At 39.2% G+C, this 22,162-nt stretch overlaps 1 protein-coding gene across 2 annotated transcripts in view; it reads left to right on the top strand.

Moving 5' to 3' along the window:
- Positions 1-1,772: 1,772 nt before the first annotated feature.
- arhgap46b (Rho GTPase activating protein 46b) overlaps positions 1,773-22,162 on the top strand; it is a 72,166-nt gene continuing 51,776 nt past the window's right edge. Inside the window, exon 1 of one of the 2 annotated variants that reach the window (XM_066671911.1) lies at positions 1,773-1,881. In XM_066671911.1, coding sequence (XP_066528008.1) covers positions 1,868-1,881 — 14 coding nt within the window. In that variant the 5' untranslated portion in view covers positions 1,773-1,867. The remainder of the gene's footprint in view (positions 1,882-22,162) is intronic. The other variant, XM_066671913.1, reaches the window with a different exon arrangement.

Here is a 22,162-nt window from a genome sequence, read left to right as displayed (position 1 = left end):
GGGTCAGACTGATGAGTTCAGCTTTTTTAGGAAATGGTTGAAAAGAGGATATTTCTGAAATATGATAAATATGAAATATTTGTTTTTTCATGTTCACCATCATTGAAAACCCCAGTCTCTTCCTTGAAACTCAGGGCGGGCTCTTGAGTTGAGATGTGTCAAGTCAAGTTCTGAGAACCATGGGCTTCCCCTCAGCCAGCTTATAGAGGAAGGGGGGGGCCCTGGTCATGACCCAAGACCAGACTTCTGTCTATAAAGGTACTGAAATCATAGAGGGACTGAAAGACAGGTCCCTTGGAAGGAATTTGGAGTTGTAATCTTTTCTTTTGTAAGCAGAAATAACGTGATTTGTTTATGATTCCACACTGATTATTAATAAATCATACATGGAGCTAGTTTTCTCTATCGTGGTAGAAATTTCTTAAACATCTGGCTTTTTTTCCATCTTCACCATCAATGAGAACCCAAGTTATTTCACTCGAAGCCCAGCTGATCTGAAAAGCTAAGTGAGTAGCAGCGCCGTCTCTAGAGATTAATGATTAGCGGGCACAAGCTTTACCAGGGGGTCTGGGTAATTGCCTCATAGCAGCATATTTCTTTGATGAGGTACAGATTAAGCAAAGCCACAAGTAGCTACTGCCTTTAAAATATAAAAGAATTCATCCATCTACAGGTAGAAAAACAAAACTGAGTTGTGAACAACTATTATCTGATAATGCATGATTTTAGCTGGCTTTTTCAGGCAGGCTCACTTTACCTTCATCGATAATCGGGTTTCCTCTGCTAGCATAATGCTATTTCGACTAGTGGCCCTGACTCCACGATTTGGTTCATTAAAGATTGTAACACCCCCCTAAAACAGGTCGAAGTCCATGTTGAGTAGGTAATTTGTCTTAAAAATAGTTTTAATAATCTTTACATCCTGATAGAAATCAGTAATTGAACACACTGGTGACATGAATTAAAAAACAAAATTTTCTACATAGGCCACAGGACTGTACCACTTGTCACTCTACTACGTCACCCCCACCACGCATGCGTGCTGCGTGTTTGAGCAGTGTACTCGCACCTGAGGTGACACACTGACTTGGAAAAAAAGGATAGAGGAAAAGGGCTATCACACAAAGGAAGTCTGTTTCCAGGCGAGGTGTTCCACATGTCTCTCTGTGTAACTTATGACTATTTGGCGTTCTTGTGTTTCAGAGGACTGGGTATAGAAGGAGGGGTGAAGGGGGGGTTAGAGTTTAATAGTTGGATTTTTTAATTCATTCATTCATTCATTATCTGTAAGCGCTTATCCAGTTCAGGGTCGCGGTGGGTCCAGAGCCTACCTGGAATCATTGGGCGCAAGGCGGGAATACACCCTGGAGGGGGCGCCAGTCTAATTGGATTTTTTTTTTTATTCTGGCTCAAACGCTCTTTCAACAAAATCATGTACTCCAGTTTCACAGGAAGAGTTTACATGAGAGTTTACCACTGGACACCGTTTAAAAGAAGATCCAAGTTAAGTTCGTGTGGCTGTTGTTTTATTTGTTCAACAGCAGATGTCGCCACCACTTCAACCAGCCACCAGCGGCTTTAGATGAGAGAGAGAGAGAGAGAGAGAGAGAGAGAGAGAGAGAGAGAGAGAGAGAGAGAGAGAGAGAGAGAGAGAGAGAGAGAGAGAGAGAGAGAGAGAGAGAGAGAGAGAGAGAGAGAGAGAGAGAGAGAGAGAGAGAGAGAGAGAGAGAGAGAGAGAGAGAGAGAGACTGAGACTGCTGTCGCTGGGATTCTCTCAGCCCAGAGTGCTCATTGGAAGTGTTCAGGGAAAGCTCCGAAACTTGTTCTACTTATTTAAATTGGGTTCCTTTCCAAATAATGTGAGGAAATGGCCGAACTAAGGTAAGACCTCAGGTTTAAACAGTTCTCGGATTGAAAGCGATACTCCTCCTCGCCGTAGTTAAGTTTTGTATCACTTTTCAGCTCCACATTTCTCGTGTTTCTTGTGTACGTTGAACTGTTGCTGACTGCGGCGTGTTTTGAAAGCAGCCGTTAGCTTGTAGCAGTGAGCCTAATGGGCACTTTCCAGACTGGAATTTAAGCTTTGTTCAATTTAAAATGAACGAGTAACTTTCACGAACCTGTTTATTGACACCCCCGTTGCCTTAGCTGTGTTAGAAGACCCATAGAGTAGTCAAATTCACTGAATGATCCCCACTGCATAACAACCGACCGACTGAGCCACTTGGATACAGTCGCGTCCGAAATGTTGCTCTATCTTTAGTTAACGACTTTAAACTACTATAACCTAGATATGTGGAGGTCTTCACATTAACTACGTTTCGTTTCCCACTAATATTCCACTTAGAGAATGTTTATTTGTTAAGATAAATATATATTTGTAATATAAGTATAGCCAGTGTCTACAATAGTATAATAAACTCTCTTAATATTTCTTTCATGAATCTTTGAGAACTCATTCTTGAAATTCCAGTTTGGTTCATCACTGATAAGTGTATTTTGTGTGTGTTTCTTGTTCTTGAACGTTTCACTCGACCCTGTAACCTGAACACATGATCACCTCAGACTATCTCCTGTCCTGTACTACACTGTAATAAAACTAGAAACATGTTTAATTTCTTCTTTCTTCACCTTTGAGGGCTGTTGTGATGTGAGCTGGGGCTAAAACTCTAAAAGTTTGCCCTGGTTAAAAGTACTTATTGAATACTTTATATCACTATCAGCCATGAGGTGTTGTACCTGAAACGGCTAAAGGTGGGTTTTCAAATGTTAAAACACTTGGATTGAGTCTTTGAATGTCTTTGATACAGTTTGTTTTGGAGGATTATTGTTCAGGCGCTAAACTGTTCCTAAATTATGGAATCACTCAGGAAGCTAGCTGTGAGGAAGGTACAGGGGTGGGCCTATATACGTTTACTGGGGATAGCAGATAAACACAGAGGTTGATTTCAGGACACAGAGCAGCTCTTAAGCTGAGCATTTTAAAGAGAACTGTGTAAATCCACGGCGCTGTGTGTTACTCTGGATTAGAAGAGCAGGCAGATCTAAAGGAGCATGTCTGATGTGGACATGCTGCTGAACATATGTGAGCTTTATCTTCCAGGTGGCAGGGCTAATAACTCGCTTGGTTAGGAGGGAGCTATGTTTTATTTATCATTCTGTAATGTCACCTCATGACCTTTCCTAATGAGGCAGACTCCACAGGCCATGCCTTTTACACTCTTCAAATATTCACGATGCCATATGCTTGAACTTAATAATGATAATGATAATAATACATATTACTTGTTAGTTATTTTGAGTACAGCTGCAAAACCCAAGTGATTAAAATGATTGAAAATCTGTTATAAAAATAGCTGGTCTGTTTTGTATTATGTAGTAACTTGGATAAATATTTTATCCCTTTTCCTTCTGGGCATGCACAGCTGTTTTGATGCAGTAGGACAGGCGGTATAAACAAACAGACATTGTGACTGGATGGACATTCTCTTCCTCCTGCCCCCACCCCAAATGCTAAATATTCAATTTCTGTCTTCCTGCTATCGGAACATTCGAGTTGTGCTAACATCAACTGTGTGTCCTGACACTTCCCTCTCTCGACGTTTAAACAAACAGCTGCTTCAACTGAACACTATTTAGTATTTTAGCTTTATACAGTTTCAAACTCATTGTGATGATTCACTGAGCTGTAATATGGAGAATAGAGCCTCTGTCGTTGCTACTTCAGGTTCAGCACTACAGAACCTGCACTGTGTAACTTTTGGAGGAGATTAGGACAGTGCTGAAAAAGTGAATTGCACTTGGTGACAGTAGGGGGAGCACAGGAGCAAAATATACCACAGCAAAATATTTCTTTATAATTTGAGGATTAGGCTAGAGTCTTAGACCCCTGCACCCTTTTCACCTTTACAGCCTTGACGTGAATGAGATTTTAGAGCTGTTTGAGTTCTCTCATAAAGTGCTGTTTTTTTATACTGCCCACTGGTTTTGTTTGTCTCCCAAATAAACACTGCAGTGAGTCGATTCCCAAAGAGCTGATTCTTTGACTGAGAATGTGTCTAGCCTTTCTTAATGTCCTACTTATGTATTCCAGACATCTCAACTCCATCTGACCATCTCTACTTTTACATTTTATTTTTAAAATATTGTATATTTATTAAAATATTAATAATGTAATAATAATGGAAATAATCAAACAATTAATTGATTATAAATATACAATCATTAGTTACAAATCTCTTGAACATAACTTCTATTTGTCTAAAGGTCCAAAGTACTCTTATTTATGTATGTTCCATAAAGTGCACTATGACTAGGCAGGTACCTTAGTTTCAACCAGCCAAACAGTGCATTATATATAAGACTATCTATACTGAACCACAACTGCATGGCTTTATTGTAAAGATTCTTTCCTCGGTTTTAAACCCAGTTATGCCTTACATGTAATGTTAGTGCACTATGTAGGGAAATGGGTGTGATTTGAGACACACCCTGAACATGCAGCTAAGACTCCTCACAAACGCTAAAGAAAGGAGCGCTACCGCAACTTAACTCTTATATTATTTTATCAGTGCCATAAAACGACATGAATTTAGTTTATCGCAATAATCTGTGGGACGATATATAAATCACAATAAAACGGCTATCATGACAGGCCAACGTTCAGTATAAAAGATGCTCGTTCCTCTCATCCTGTGAGTGTAATGTACCTTTCTGAGGAGCCACATCAAATGTCCTCACAGGCCAACACTGGCTCCAAAATGTTCCCCTAACCCTCTCCATAATATGCTGTAATAGTTTACAGTTGAATTGTACGTTTCATGTATTTTTGAAGTTTAAACGTATTTCTTTGTTGTTCTGATATCTGGTCCTTCACAGAAGCGTTACAACTTGTCCGTCAAAGACAAAAGACACAGAACGATGTGGAGATGAGGTCTGAAATATGCATTTGCTTTATTCATTTTAACTAAAGGCCTTACGTTTGTGTTGCCTTTAAATAGGAAAACCTTCATACATCTGACCAGTGAACATATGCCATATTGACCCATATTTCACTAACGACAAGCAAAGAAATGTTTTCTGCAGTCGCCCATAAGAGCAGATGGATCTTTCCTGTGGTTGGAAGCTATGCATTACTTTCAAATTGCCTGTGTCAGCCCAATGTTGCACAAGCACTGTATGCCGTCTTTTGTAGTGGCTTGGAAAATGGTGTAGCTGCTTCTTCGGACTGCGGTGGGCCTTAATTACTAGTTTCCTCTTCTGGAGCTCCGTGGATGAAGTTACAAATTGTCTTGGCAGTGCTGGAAAAAAGTGGGGAACCCAAAAACAAATGTTCAGCCTGCCAGACATGCTGAAGCATATATTGTTTCTAATAGAAAACACTGAAGTGTGTCTTCTGGTTCACTGGCCAGGCCAGTTCAGAATGCTCTGTCCTGGTGCAGGACATGAAAGGCTTTGTAGTTCCAGTGGCGTTTAACCTCTGTGGAATAAGAGAAAGAAGTTTCCATTAGTCAGTTGTTGTCGTAAAGAAGCTTTACTGTTTCATATGATATTTTTATTGCACAGACATCTTCTGAACTCAGGTTTGGGCCACTGATCCCTGTATGGATAAAGAGCAGTGTGTGTGTGACCCCAATCTAAATTTGGCTGTACTGTAACAGTGTAAGTGCAGGGTGTGTGTGTGATGATATAGCAATGCATTTATATCGGCCTTGGACTCTGGTGTGTCATAGGCCAACCTACATCCAGATATTTTTCCATCTGCACAAAACTGGCCTCTTCCCCCCAACGCTTTCCTGCTGGCTTAGTTTAGAAGCCCATCTATCTGCCAGTTGTGTCCTGTTCTAGACCGCTCTAGATTGTTCCTCTGGGGTCTGTGTGGAATGCCCGGTGAGCGAGGAAGGTGTGACTGTGTTATCTGTTTGCTCTGTACCTGAGTAAACTGAGCAAACACCAATGAATAGTGAGGAAATGTTTTCATTATTCCATTGTTTTATTTGGTGTGGTTCCCTTTTATTTGGAGCTTGATTTGTTTGTTTATATGTATTAATATGTGTTTTATAGATGTATATACATTATATAGATGTATAGATATATGTTAAAATCGTTCTCCTGTTCTCTAGTTTGCAACATGAAAATATTATTAACCCTTGCTCTACAATGTTTTTCCTCTGGGAGAAAAATTTCACGGTTATTCCCTGTAATTACAAAAAGTTCCAAAACCCAAAATATTTTGTGTAGGATTTTCACTCCAAATAATATGTATATTCTAGTATTGCTGCATGCCCTATAACATTTCTGGACGTTGGTCTCGCATCGTAAACCTGGAATACTCACGAAAATAATCCAGAAAAATCTTTTTCAAATCTTTATTTTAATTGAAAAGTGTTAGCTTGTTCTTTGGCTATTTCCCAGATATATATTATATATATTTAAACTATTTAACAATAGTTCCATTCAGTAGAACAAAGCGTATTGGGTGTGGAACATTTTTGTTCACCACAGGGCGGAACTGCAGCAGTTTTTCGAAAACGCCATTCATTTTTCCTATAGAGAAACAAATAGCTTGGACCCAAAGTTTTCAATAAGGGTGTGTTGCATAACTTTAGATCTATGTTTTTGTGGGCAGACACTGCATTAAATGGCAGGTGTGTTTTTAAAAAAAAAAAAAAAAAAAAGGTGCGAGTTTTAGGAATATAATTAATATTTTGATAGCAATATAAACTACAAAAAATAAACTTAGAAAAATAAATCCAGTGATTTCAGCGTGAGGGCATTGTAATAGTATTATCTTTGCCCCATCCCACTTTAAGCTGAAGACATCTGCCCGGATTCCTCGTTTTACTTTCTTTCTTGGCCAGGAACAAACATTTTTCTAGCTTTTGTAGATTGACTGCTGAATACAGTACACCAGAGTGCCACCAGGTTGTTTGTGTACACAGCACATGAGTGTTTGTTTGCTTTTGTTTGGTCTGACTCATCTACAGGTAGTTTAAAGAATCAGGGAAGTGTGTCTATTAAAATGGTTTCATAATTTAGAACATGGAGGGAGTTAACACACACCCTGCTCTACACGTGTTGTGTTTGTCGTGCGGTTGTGCTCAGTATGGAGACTGTAGATTATGCTGACGGTATGGTTGCGTTGAAAAGCTCTATTGTTTGATGCATAGCCCTTAGGTGCACAAGTCCCTGCTGCCGCTGAAGCATTGTTCACGTGCAAATGATACATGGGCCATTTGTGTGTGTTTGTTCATGTATATTTGCAAGCCAAGATTTAGGATTCAGACTCCAGAACAATTGCTGTTATCTACGGCTGCTTTTGTGCGTTATGGGTTAATATATAGTGACTATGTTACTGTCTAAGATCGTTTTAATCCCACTATTTTGTACTTCATAAGAGTATTTTCAGTATTAAACACACTGACATCAGTTTGACATCAAATATTCCTCTGTTTTAAAAAACGTACAATATTTTAGTGAAGAAATGAAGAACAAAACAATATTAGTCCCTTAAACCTTTAAATCTGTGTGTAATTTTGTTTTTAGCAGGTTCTCTGGCTTTGATTGGACTTGCATTGATGACAATCAATCATCTTTTAACCTCTACCAATAATTTTCCTTTAAGAAACCAAGCTTGAAATGATTTTTAATTAAAACTCTGCACTTATCATAATCAAACTACTGAAACATTTCGCTACACCACAGTTAACATCACCTCACACAGTGTGAGCATGTGTTATTTCAGCACAGATTTGTTACAGGATTGGGTTCATTCTTTTTCCCCTCTGACACTGTATCCAGCTTTGTTCTGCCCGGTGTCTGGTTTCGTATCGGTGCCATCCCTAGTTTTGGCCATAATCCCATGTTGAGAAGATTGTGTAAAACCGACTGTAGTATTCCAGTTGTCTATCTATCAACCCATCTATATATGTATGTGTGTGTGTGTGTGTGTGTGTGTGTGTGTGTGTATACACATGTATAGCAGTGATTCACAGAATAAATTACTGAGCAGCAACAACCGTTTCTACAAGTGATAAATGAACAGTTTTCTGTGTGACTAATGCTCAGTGTCTGTTGTAGGCCTGTGTGTGTGTATGAGTGGGTTTTGCATAACACCAGCCTCACATTAAACTTCAACCAGTGCATTATCAAAGCCTGATATATTCTCCCTGAGTCACTCTCTTTAAAGAGGCCTTCTCGGGCTAGCTGAGCATATCTGCCTCTGGCCCACTGAACATTAACTCAGATGCTCAGTTGCCCACAGTGGCAATCATTAGAGGCGCAGTAGGAGCATGTCTGCGGCTGTCTGAAAGCAACTCTGATACGAAAGCAAACGAGCCAGGCGGCCCTGGAGCGCCTCCTCCACTCTCTTCCCCTCTCTCTCTCAGCCCCCACTCTTTCTCCCCTTTTTTTGCTTGGATCCCTGAGCAGTGGGCTGCTTGCTAACTGCTGCAGCCTGCTCAAACTTTCCTCATTAAGACGGGCAGACGCGGACTCCATTAAAGTCATTAAGCCGGTTGCGCTACATTGGGTTTCAGGCCGGCCTCTGTTTTCCGAGGGATGACTACGGCGGCTTCCTTTAAGGAGGTTCCCCTCTGGTGGGAGCGAGGAGCTGTTGTGGAAAGGATGGACTCCCTCTCTCTGAAAGCTAGAGATATAATTATTTATTGGCTTGGTCTATTAGCCTGGAGTGTCAGGTGAAGTTTCGGTTCCACAGCAAGATGTGGCTTGCTGGAGCACATTTAGTCCGTATTACCAGCCGTCATCCTCCATTTGAAGCCTGAACAATGATCAGAAAGGAACATTTCTTGAAATCCCTAGTTACACAAGCTGCACAGCTGTGTATGTGAATGGCTCTAAAATGACTGACCCTAAGCTCAGCGGTTATAGCATATTGACGAAATATGCCACAGACCTTGACGCTTGTATCAGCATGGGCATTTTTACACATTAAACTAAGTGGACTTGACTAACTTGACTCAGTTAATACCAGCTGAAGTCATCCTAATGTTCTCACAACAGAATGTAAGCAGCCCTTGACTCCTCCTGGCCTACAGTCACCTCAGAGAGCTCGTAACTAGCATGAGATTGGCCATGTTTGCTCCAGTAAAGCAGATTCCAGTCTTTAGCCTATGCTTCTCATTTATTCTTAGGATGTCTACCACATGTTTCCTTCTTCAGAAGATCTGAAAAGCAGGGGACCGCATGGAGACCGCACCATAAAGAGAGAGAGTGTGTGTGTGTGGCGTGGGTAAGGGGAGATCTGAAAGGACGCAATGAGTGATGCAGTCTTGTAAACTCAGGAGCAGTCGCTATGTTTCAGCTCCTTCCCTTTTCCTTCACCTTTTGATCTTTTCTTCCTTTCTTTATTTTTTTGCATTTTCACTCCCTGTGTTTTACTCCCCCACCTCCATTCACAGGCAATTTTAAGTTTCTCTAATTCCAAAAGCTCCATTTAACGAGACTGGGTAAGAGTAAATATCCATCTCTCTCTCTCTCTCTCTCTCTCTCTCTCCACACACACACACACACACACACACACACACACACACACACACACACACACACAAACAACTTTCAAGACCCAGAGGAAACCCCTCAGTCTGCATAGAACAGAAGTGGTTAATCCCTTTAGAGGACTGGACAGTGTCTCCATACACATTCTTACTTGCATTTAAGAAGACCTAAGGCTGACTCCAGCTCTGGAGAAGTCACACACATTTTCTAAGTAATGAACACCTTTCTTCACACACACATGCACTGTTCTATTACATTATTTTAATATGCACATTACTCAGACTAAATTTGTGGATTTAAAGGAGCTACATGGACATGACAAGGCCAATATACGGTCAGCATAGAAGGAGTTAAGGTGTGTGTTCCCAAGCATGGCAATAAAACACCTTTTATCAATTTGAATATGTAAAACCAGAGCTTTCAGTAAGCAAATCACGTTAGACAACTTGAATGCTGGTTCTTTTATTGTTGAATTTACATTGCGAAAGAGGCTGACAAAGTATGCAGAGCAACAGACGGACTACAGCCTGTAATTGCGAAACTACAAAGTGCTTCTTTATCTTCAGTGGAGCTGGGGGAATGGACAGTGAGTACTGAAACAAGGTGGTGGTCATCATGTGAGGTTTTCGTTCATTCTGTTTTCATTCTAGTTATTTTAACAGGATTTTGCTGCACGGCCAGCGACAACGAAATGCTCTTTTGGGGTTGAATGAGACTAGCGGACGCCTCCATACTAATATTTAACGGACACCAGATGAACTGGCTTGTGGATGGGCAGCTGTTGCGGTGGGCTCTGGTCTTTACAGAGAAGTACAGTTGGTGAAATGCATGCTGGTTAGATTTTGTTCGTTCCATTTGCAGCACAACTGGCATGTCACACTGACACTGGATATGAACGTCTTATGGGTGTTAGTTTTTATTCCTTATGTGGTTTTAATGCCTAGTTACACATGCATTTTAACTCATGTTAAATTCATTGTAAAATAAAAATGACTATATCTGTTCCTTTTGTGTATGCACAGACTACTAAATACAGAACAGAAACAGGATCATTCAGTGGCTAATGGCTGAATTTTCCTGTACTTTGATTTGCGCAAAGTGTATTATACTTTTTTGTGTGTGTTTCTATTTTAGGAAACATTAGACGAGTCAGACTTTTTTTCCCCTCTGAACCATTCAATTGAACAAACAGCGGTTTACTCATGGTGCACATAAAATTACTAGGAAGGTAAAGGTCTTGTGTCGATGTGCCGACGCGCACATTCTTGGCCTTTTTCTAGCACTCTCTCTTTTCTCTTATCTGTTTTCCGGCCTCTTAGCGGGCAGGGTGAAGCACTGGCCAGTTCTTTGTTCGACTATGAGCGCTTACCAGAACTTAAAGACTCCCCAGTGACATCCTGTGTCTTGCGAAGGAACCGTAAGCCTCAGCTGTTTGTATGGATCCGGCCGGACCACCAGAGAGCCTACTGTTCAGTCTCTGTCCGAGCCTCTTCCTTCCTGCCTGTCTCTTCCAAAGAGGTGTGGGTGTCTGTGCCAATTAAAAGAAAGTGTTGGTAATAGGACATTTTATTTCACACGGACAAACAGTAATTTTAGGTCTGTCACAATGACATGGTTAATGTCTTTTTATTTATTTATCCTGATGTTATTTCCCTAAGAAACAGAGCCTGAGTGACATGTTTACGTGCATTCCTTCTTCATAATAATAATTTGGCCAGTGGGGAGTAATTTAATAAAAGGAAAACTCGAATACTACTTAGTCTCTGTGACCTCAGGACTTATGAGCAGAAGTGTTTGAGTCGGGGAGAAGAACCACACGGTGCATGAGTCGAGTCTTGCTGTCCTCTTGATGTTGATCACAATCTAAGTAACCACACAGCTTACACAATGTGCGAATGAATCAGGTACAAAATGCCTATGGTATAGAATCCATTCACCGTTTGTGTATACCCTTTAACCTCCAACAAAGGAGATCAGTGTACTCTCCCTAATTACTGGGCCAGCCTAGATGACAATCCAAGCTTTGTCTGTGGTCAGACCTGTGGCTAGTGCAGACACTAACTGTGGTATGCTAATGTGTTTAATTATAATTGATGCCAGGTTAGAGCTGCCCAAAAAGCTAATTGTGGGGAAATGCCTCGTCCCCAGTAAATTGTGTGGAAACAGAAGAAAAATAAATGGCTTTAATGACCAGTGTTAAGTATGTTTGTGGAAAAAGGCAGTAATTCTAGTTTAGAAAATGTTGTAAGGTATGTGTGTATCAAGTATGTCATCAGGACATCCACTGTACTCTTAGCTTCTTAAATTGAAATAATTTTGTATTTTTTGTGTCTTAGTGTCCCAGGGCATGTCTTAGTGTCCCAAAGTGACAACTATTTTCAACAAGACTGCTGTTTTCAAATTTTGAATTGAGCCTGTTGCTTTTTTGGAATCTGTCTTTTTACATTTCCTCTAAGGTTCTTATGGAAAAGGAGTCAGAGCTTTAAAAAAAAGCCACTGATAACTGATTTTCCACAGCTATAGAATTTAGAATCCGTCATTGTGGGGGATTTTTAATGTTAGGTTTTGGTAGGACTGGGCAATTAATCAAAAACTAATCTAAATAGACATTCAGAACTACTACTCAATTTTTTTACTTTTAATATATTCTGTTATTTTCCCAATGTGTGTTCATGTACTGTTCTTTTAAAACCACACTACCACACAGTTGTCAAGTGATTCTGCCACATGGAAGCAACTCGGAGGAGAACCTAAACGCTGAGGCAGACCGAGCGACCTAAGTAGCCCGTACCAGCGATAAACACAGCTTCTGTGGTTTGGATGTGTTTTGTTTTGACTTTAATTAAGACGACACTGAACAAAAAAAAGTCAAATGTAAACACTGAGGGGAAAAAAAAAAGTTTAACGACCAAAGCACAATCACACACCAAATATGAACAGTGCTCATAAAACAAGAGAGGAACAAGCTCCAAGCATCATTAGAAAAAATATCCCAGCTTTAATACTGGAGCATGCTGGAGTCACTGAACTATAAGGGTCAAAAATACAAAAACAAAATCATCGTTCATTAATTGTAATCATGATAAAATCTAGTAATACGTTAGATCAAATTAATCTGTGTGCATATCGCCCAGTTTTAGTATTTTTTTTGTTTGTTTTACTTTTGCATGTCCTAGAAATTAGTAGTAAACATTTACTCACAAATAAGAGACATGAGTTTTTGCTGATTAGCAAATATTCTAATTAAATATACATTTATTTAACTACATCTGACACCTTAAATCTTAACTGAAATATATCCCTTAGCATAAATCTCTTTACGTAACGTTTCATAAATGGTCTCAAGCCTTTTAGTCAGTCTTTGCAGTGGAATTACTGATTCTGCCAAAGGTAGAGGAAACTTTAGCCATTCAACTAATGAACTGGACTCTCTACTGGGCCAGTGCTGATAGGATCACAGACACTGAGTCATATTAGACTGCTGGAGACTGGGCAGTCTCTGTGCATGAACTCATGTTCATCCTTTTCAAATGCAGTATGTGTGCGTCTGAGAGACAAAGAATGACAGTGTTTGTGTGTCATCCTGCCCAATAAATGGGCTCAAATTGGTGAGGAAACAGCTGAGAGTGAAGGAATAGACAGAAGACAATCTTGTTAGGGAGAAGTCTTTGAGAAGACACTGCGTATGACACTATAGCTCACTATAGTGTAGCTCTGAAAAGACTTCTGAGGACAGTTCAGTGAGACGCCATGAAGAAAAATTCCATCATAATAGGATGAATGAAGGTTTAATTAATATATGTATACATACAGACACATACAGGGGTTGGACAATGAAACTGAAACACCTGGTTTTAGACCACAATAATTTATTAGTATGGTGTAGGGCCTCCTTTTGCAGCCAATACAGCGTCAATTTGTCTTGGGAATGACATATACAAGTCCTGCACAGTGGTCAGAGGGGTTTTAAGCCATTCTTCTTGCAGGATAGTGGCCAGGTCTCTACGTGATGCTGGTGGAGGAAAACGTTTCCTGACTCGCTCCTCCAAAACACCCCAAAGTGGCTCAATAATATTTAGATCTGGTGACTGTGCAGGCCATGGGAGATGTTCAACTTCACTTTCATGTTCATCAAACCAATCTTTCATCAGTCTTGCTGTGTGTATTGGTGCGTTGTCGTCCTGATACATGGCACCGCCTTCAGGATACAATGTTTGAACCATTGGATGCACATGGTCTTACTGGTGCAATGTGCAATTAATTAAGATTGGCCACCAGGCGGGTCCAATTTAGCCATGAAACCTCCCACACTAAAATGGCAGGTGTTTCAGTGTGTGTGTGTGTGTGTGTGTGTGTGTGTGTGTATATATATATATATATATATATATATATATATATATATATATATATATATAAAATACAACAACTTTGATTCTAATAAGTTCCTAAGGTCTAACTATGACCATAATCATTGTAAAGACAAGAAATATATTTGTATTTTCCTCAGAACATAAGCAGAGACCCCCCTTTGTCTTTTGTGAAGCTACGTTTTATTATTATCATTATTATTATTCTTTTCTCTGTTATCTCTTACACACATCATGTGAATCCCATGTCTTTTATGTGTTTGTGTGCGTGTGTACATTTGTGTCGTCAGAACCACAGATACACACAGGTGAAGCTGAGTTTCTGAGAATGTCTGCTGAATCGTTTACAGAGCAGAGTTGTGTCCTCAGGCTGCTGTAAGCCAGGTTGCTGTGCTTCACTGCTATTGTCTTTGGTGTTCAAACTCCTCTTCTGCTCCCAGACTCCAGTGGTTACACTCACAACACTGCAGATGTGTTCAGTCTCGGTCTCTAACAGACTAGCTCACAGTCCAGCTCCAGCCTCTGGACAATGTACTGACGAATATGAAAAGAAAAGTGGTATCAGTGCAGATGAAGTTACCATGTGAGCCAGTGTCAGTTATTACATGTGGGAGAGAGTATTTAAGGTTCACGTAATGTTCTGCTAGAGTTCTGTTTGCGTGGGTACATCACCTTTAGTCTAGACTGTAGTCTTCCGGCTGCTGCTTGAACCAGAGTCATTATGGATTATTTCTGAGTTCAGGTTACACCTGCAGTAAGTCAGTTATGTGATGTCAGGCTAGAGAGTGATGAGTCTGAAAATGATTTCTGGAATTATACACAATGTAGTATGAGAACGAATTAGGTGGCCAGGAATGACTCAATGTTTTGGCTGTCACTCTTTCTTTCTCTCTTTCTCTCATTCTCTCTCTCTCTCTCTCTCTCTCTGCGCCTCTCTCTATATTTTTACCTGTTGACATGGGGGGGGTTGAAAGTAATTATTACCGGAGTATCTCATGTCAGTGTTTTTATGGAGTGCACGCTCCCGTTTCAGGAAAGATTTTGGAGCCATTCACCTACTGTACATCGAGCAGTAAAAATGACCCCATCATATCTCAGGTTAAAGGAATTTCTCGCAGGTTTTTCAAGAAGCTGGAGGAGTGACGTTGTAAGGTTTAAGTACAAGGCTAAGCTCAGCATCTGAATGACGCACCACACTCAGAAGATTTCTTGTCCAGTGCAAATCAACCATAAACATTACTGATGTCCGATGGTAAAACTACATTACCCCAGCTCCCCACAAGACACTAATCCTGTCCGAAAAGGGCTTTGGAATTAAATAGTTAATAGTTGTCATTACAATGTAAAGTACATTAGCAGCTCTGTTACATTTTATCCAGCTTCTAAAAAGAATGCATACTGCACTTTAACTTATCTTAATTATGGTGATCTTTGAATGTGAAACCATTCCTCTTACAAAGGTCAGAGTGTGCTCCTTCATTTCCATGCCCTCGCACACAGTTAATGTTATAAACTGGTTCTTCTTCTTGCGGTTATCCCATGTACTGAAAAAAAAAAAATACCTGAGATTTCATTACCACTCATCAGTTACCAGAGAGGATGTTAATGTTTTGTGTGTTGATTTAGGGATTGGACCAATGTGACGTACCAACGAAGAAAGCCAAATGGAATCTCTTTTACACTCTGAATGGATATTCCACTCTCTCACCGCTCCCAGCTTTAACTGATGTGTAGTAATGTGGTCAGGAGTGATGAGTTTTCAGCCATATGGTGAGGGGGCTGCGCACGTTCCTCAGGGCTCATTTCCTTTGGAATTAAAGAGAAATTAAAAACCTGCCTGCTCAGCGTTTAAAATGTAGTGGGGAAGAACATGGTTTATGTTTTGTTTAATTGATATTAATAGCCTTACAGTTGCAATTGCTACTTGAATTTGATCAAGAAAAAAAAAACACGTTCATTGCTTTTGACCAAACTTTTTTTGACTGAAGTATGTGTAGGTTTCTGGAATGTATTTAGATCATTTTTAAGAAAATGCACAGATATGTAATGTTTATCACCACTCGGGCTAAAAATCCCAAGGTATGAACTAAAAGACATATCTCCCAGCTGTAGCCTGAAGCAGGATAAGGTTGTCATTACAGTGTAAAAGAGAGTTTCTGTATGATCCAGTTGCTTTGCCCCAGTCCTCAGAGCTCGTTACTGGGTGTAGGGCACCTCTGCAGGCCTCAAATATTATAAATAAATATATAAATATATTTTTGTAGGATTTTTGGATTTGTAGGATTCGGAAGTGATATTCGGTGAATGTTGGAAGCTTTATTTCAGGGAAGTGCTTTGCTTTCTAACCTCACTTAAGGGTCCAGTGTATGCAAGCGTTTCGTGGAGGTTGTCTAACTGGAGGTACAAAGCTGTCAGAATGAACTGTGGTGTCACCAAGATTCGTTGTAAGTAGTTCAGTTTTCAAACAGGTGAAATGTATTGTTAGACTGTCTTGGTGTCGGTTGCGTAAGCACTTTCATGTTGAATAGCCTGATTGTACGAGTGAAATGGAGTTTTTTCTGGGACAGAGCAGATGCCTGTGTTACTAGCTGTTAGTTTTAAAGAGTGTGTTTCTTCTCGCTACGTGTGGCTCTGTTTACACTTCAAAGGTACACCATACCTTTAAGTCATCATAGTTTCTCTCTGAATTTGTAAACTAGCCAAAAAAAAGATATTCGAACCTCAGGATCAGAAAACCAAATACCTACCCCACTAATGAACATCCAAACAGTGGTTCAATCTTTAACCATTTAATGGTGGTCTGGATTTTACTTGAACGAAATGTGCTGTTAATGTTGGTGTTGGCCGTCTCTAGGTAACACATGCATCTGTTTGTAATCACTTTACCAGATACAGTGAGAAACAGTGATATATTTGGATCTGTTGGGAAGGTCTCAGAGAGACTGTGTTGTGAGCGTGTGTGTGAGAGGAAAAAGATATTCAGGTTGGAAAGTTTTAAGGGTCTTTTTGGCCTGATATTGGGACACATGTTAATCTCTTTATCTGCTGTGTTGCTTTAGGACCGCGGCTGTGCTGTCGGCAGTATGTGGTGTATCTGTCACATACACACTGAGAACACGTGTCGGATTTCCTCCCTGATTAGCTTATTAATATGAGGAATATACAGCCACACATCCACATGTACATACAGGTTTAAATCAAGAGAGCTGTAGCTGCTTGGTCAAATTTTGGTTGGGGTTAGGTTCTTTGTATAATGGTTACGTGTATTTGTCATGGTACGGGTCACTTTTTGGTGGGCACAGTAGGGGTAGGCGATATGGCCCTAAAATAATATAACAATATTCTTGGTCATATGACAACACACTGAAAAATACTATTATTTTCAAGAACAGACTATTGGTACAAAATTAATGTTATATTAATATAACTTTATGTAAATTATAATATAGGTAGAACAAACTGTAACTTGCACAACGTCCATTCAGATTTAATAAATAAACCTAGGGTTTCCCTCCCCATTTTACCATACATGTATTGAACCATGAGGTCCAAACCATGGTGTGAACCAAAACATGACTTTTCTGTATTCTTACACACTTAATATTATTCCAAATAATATTCCAATGTCATGTAGTTTCACCACTATAACACAAAGTTGAGGTAGTCACCTTAGGCCTTTAATAAGAACAGATCGCCTGTTGTTAATATGATATAATTATATACAGATTCAGAGATAATTTCTGGGAGCACTTTAAATGATCTGACTATAAAATACTCTGAGCATGGTTCTGGACCCAGGAACACAGGCTGCGGGAGATGAGCCTCTATCATCAAACTATCCTCGATCATCGGCGCCACTCTACATAGCACAACTATGACGGCGTGTGATCCTTAAGGCTGCTGTTCATGGATAACAAAACTGGGAAAATAGCCACTTAAAATAACTTTATAAAATAAATAACAGTAGCTGACTAAAATGAACTGAAAGACATGAAAATAATAATAAATAATGTGAATAATTTGTTGTTATCTGTGTGACTCATAAAAGCTGTGTTTATGTAAGAGGACTACAGTCAATGTTTTTTATGACAATACACTGTGCCCAAGCAGCTGGACTTCAACCTGACAACTAAGAGTGTGTGTGGGCGTGTGTGTGTTTGTTTGTAAGAGAGAAGTTGACCGGTGGCTGTCTCTATATGGCTGTGTCAGAATGCCGTCATGTCACACTTAAAGCTGGCCTTTTCTTCCTATTCTCTTATGGTTTACAGACTGCCTGCTGTTACTTGCAGAAGAATCCACCTTCACCGCAGACACAGAAGTCAAATGACACCAAGTGTGAGAGTTGGAGTCTGTTGAGAGATTTATTGCCATTTTTGACTGGTGTGAATGAGACAAGTCAGGGTGGGTGGGACAGAGTTTCATGCCAATGTCAAGACCAATCAGGAAAGGCCATTAGGGGGTTATGACCCGTTACGAATATTTAAATGACTGACTAATAAATCTAGGCAGATGGTCACAGTCAAATCGATGCATTGATTGACACACAGAGAGAGAGAGAGAGAGAAATTCAGCTGGATTTATACTTTGCCTTAGGGCACTTAGCTCAATAGATCTATTGCTTCTTAAACAGGCTCTTTAAACGTGCACACACAAATCTCTCAGATCAAAGGGTTTGACTGCAAAATGTTATGCAGTTATCCTTTCAAAACGGATGCAACTTGCCCCTCTGTGGAACACACACAAAGAAGACAAAGTATTTTTCCCTCAAGCCACCTCCTATGTTTAGATTGTTATAGTAAACTTGAATAAATCTTTTTTTTTTTTTTTTTTTTTTTTTTTTTTTTTTTTTTTTTTGAGATGAGCAAAGGCAATATTCTTCCATGCTGTAGAGAGATTGGCCATACAGGGCACAGCAACTGTGTGTGTACAGAGATGGAGCATGCTCTGAGAGAGATGTTCTGTTTATTTTAGTGCTGATAGGGATCATGATGTAGCCTGTAGTTAAAGCTTGTCTCTGTACGGTTGGCTTGCTAAGCACAGAGGGTGGTACTGGAGGGCAGTACAGCAGAAAGTTGTATCTGTAGAACATACTTAACACCTGCGTGTTTCAAGCCATTCATTCTGAACCTTATATTCCTCCAAATAAATGATGGCTGTGAAATAACTCTCAAAATACAGTGAAAGCAATATCCTTGCTGTTATTAACCAACTAAAGCTCAAAGTGGAATAAAGCATGAACTTAATTAACCTCTTCATTTTAGAACAGATCCCTGGTCAGATTGAGGACTTTGGTGTTTACTGCTGAAATAATAATAATATTCATCAGTTATATCACTTATTTTTCCTCCCACAACATACAGCATGTCCTTAAAATGAAGTCAAAACATGGCAAACAAAAACCTACGTTTGTGTTATAAAATGATGCAAGATTAATCCTTGTTTACAGGCCACTCAAGGAGATGCAAGGTGTGAACTGTATGTGCCTTCAGCTCTCTTCTCCCAACATACTGCACTACATCGCACATAACACTGGCTTTTGCAGCTAAACAGAGCACACTACATCTATTAAAGAGCCATTTGGTGTTCATCCACATGTGCTCTAAATAAAGAGTTTATTCTGATGAGTATCATTTTCATTTTAAAGATTATATGGATACAAATTGCATTCAGTTAATTGAAATTGATGTCGTCTTCACAATATCAGATATGCTTGGGCTTTGTATGTGATGGCGGCCTGAAAAAACGAAGCTGTCGTGTTGAATTGTACATGAGGCACATGTTACAGGCGCAAGTTATTTTTGAACTGAAATAAACTGTATTGACTGATTCTGCAAATCTGACTTTTACTACTTATTTTGATGATGAGGGAGAACATTTTAATAATAGGATATTTTCCCCCTGCAAAAAAAAGGCTAAACACACATCAGTGACTTTTTTTTTTTTTTTTTTTTTAAATGACAAATGGTTTCCAGTGTAAACACCATGTGTGCAGTTTGGGCTTTTATCCGTCAGAGAAACACAACCAAAAGGCTGCTTGTGTATGTCCTTTTTGTTGTGGGAGCGGGTCCAGCTGGTGGTGCAGGGAGTGTTGAACTTTTTATATGGCTTTCACATTAACCTCTAAAGCTGGGTTTCTTCCATGTGTGTGTGAGGTTACTCTTTTTATTGTCCCCTTTCTTACTTCCATATTCAAGCCTATACTAAAGTTTCTGCTTTCCAGTGAACACCAAACAATAGGCAAATAAAAGTGCATGTATTCTGGACAGGCACATGGAATATTGAGGTACCCATAACAACTGGAAATCAGATGCCCTGCTCTGTTGAGTCTGACAGGCCCCTGTATGGCACTGCATTTAATTATTAATAGTGCAGTTGTAGGGAAGCATTGAGAGTGGCTGTGGTACATTGCTGTGTAGCCAGAAAGGTGATGGGTGTTGTGTTTCTCATTGAGAACTGAAACAGATGGTCAAGTGTGAAATATATTTGTGTGTGCGTGCCTGTGCCAAGGAGAAGCACTTGCTTCCGTATTGTCTTTCTAATGTGACACAAACAGGTGTTAGTTGTTGCCATAGTCACATAACATTATACTCTTTGAAAGAAAGCGCTAATGTGTTTTTGTTTGTTTGTCTCATGTGCTCTCTTCAAATAATGTTTCATAACAATATAATTTTCCACAGTTAATTCCCTTAATTTTTCATACCCTCTATGTAATTTAAAGTAGTTCTAAGTCAGTTCATGTATTAACAGTCTCTAAGTTTGTTTCTAGCAGCATTAGCCATCTTGTTAAATGTTTCATTTTGCCAAAATATGGAAAAATAATTTTATTTTTAAACTGCATATAAAACTGGACTTTATCTTAAACACAAATATAAAAGGCTGCTAAATGTTACGGGTATATTGACTTACTGTTAATCAAAGTGTAAAAAGCCAGTGTTTTCTGATCAATTTTAAGACAGCGTTTTTTTTTTAAATAAATATTTTCCATCGTTAGTTTCCCCGACACCTTTAACACTGAGCAGGTGTGAGAATGACTTTGAAAAAGATACAAGAGAGCAAATATATATATTTTCCTCATTTGCATTACCTGTGTGTGTTGGTGTGTATGGGTTTGTGTGTGACTGCCCTCTTCCCTCTATGGTCTGTGTTCTGTTGGCAGTGAATGTGGGCAATATGGCTGTAATACCCTTACAAACCACATGATTCTGCTTTCAGTTCTTTTTTATATTTGATATGGTCAGAACAGGAAAAAAACCCAGAAGTTTTTTCAAAAACAGAAATGTTACCACGGTAATATCGCTACTATCAAATAATGTTCGTAACACTGCTTAAGTGTTTCTCTTATGCATACAGCCTTTTTATTTTGTTGTATTTACTGTGATATAACTTCATGTAGCACTACATTTTTACTTGTTACTAAGCAGTCACCGTTCACTGGCTGTTCTCTTTAAAGAGTCTTTTTAATATCTTCGTAAGATCATATTGTTGGTCTTCCAAATGGTGCAGTCATCTCTTTGGAGGACAATCAACACTTTTGTCTAGTTAGTCTGTGTTTTTTTTTTTTTTAATTTTTTTAATTTAACCCTTATTTCACCAGGCATGTTATTAAGAACAACTTCTTATTTACAATGGCAGCCTGGCAAAAGGCAAAGCCTTTTGAGACAAGCAGCAAAGCTATATACTTGTTTTAAAAGCCATATGTCTGTCGCACAATGTTTAATGACTGCACACAGAGAAGCTGTATCAGAATGAGTAAGTATTGACTAAGGCAATGCCCTAATATGTAAAAAATAAATAAATAAATAAATAAAATACAAAATTAATTAGTGAATATTTAGTATTTATAATATTTTGATTAAATTGAGGATTAAGGATGGAAACATAAAATGCCCTTCTAAATAAATCAGACAGTACTAAATACCAGGAATAATAACTCTAGCATTGACCTAATGCTGTAAATGTGTTTTCCCCAGCTCTTGAGTCACATCATTAGCTTGTAACCAGACTTGTTTCAATCTGAATTAGGTATGAAAGGTTTAAACATTATCCTGACTCTGTTGCCTTGTATATATCTCTCTCTGTGTATGGCTTAACTCAAAATAAACACACTATAAAAAATAAACAAAATGGATTTATAGGTAGAGACGAGCTAAGTAAACATGTAGCAGTATTAAAAATATTTATAAATGTTATTACGTGTAATATAGCCTTCAGCTGAAGTAAACTAACAACTCAAACCAATAGACCTTTGAGAGAATAATCATTGCATTGCCCAAAACATT

Source organism: Hoplias malabaricus, chromosome 5, assembly GCF_029633855.1.
Source record: "Hoplias malabaricus isolate fHopMal1 chromosome 5, fHopMal1.hap1, whole genome shotgun sequence".
In the NCBI taxonomy this organism is placed as follows: domain Eukaryota; kingdom Metazoa; phylum Chordata; class Actinopteri; order Characiformes; family Erythrinidae; genus Hoplias; species Hoplias malabaricus.
The sequence above is the reverse complement of the archived record's forward strand: the minus strand, read 5'-3'. Positions and strand labels throughout refer to the sequence as shown.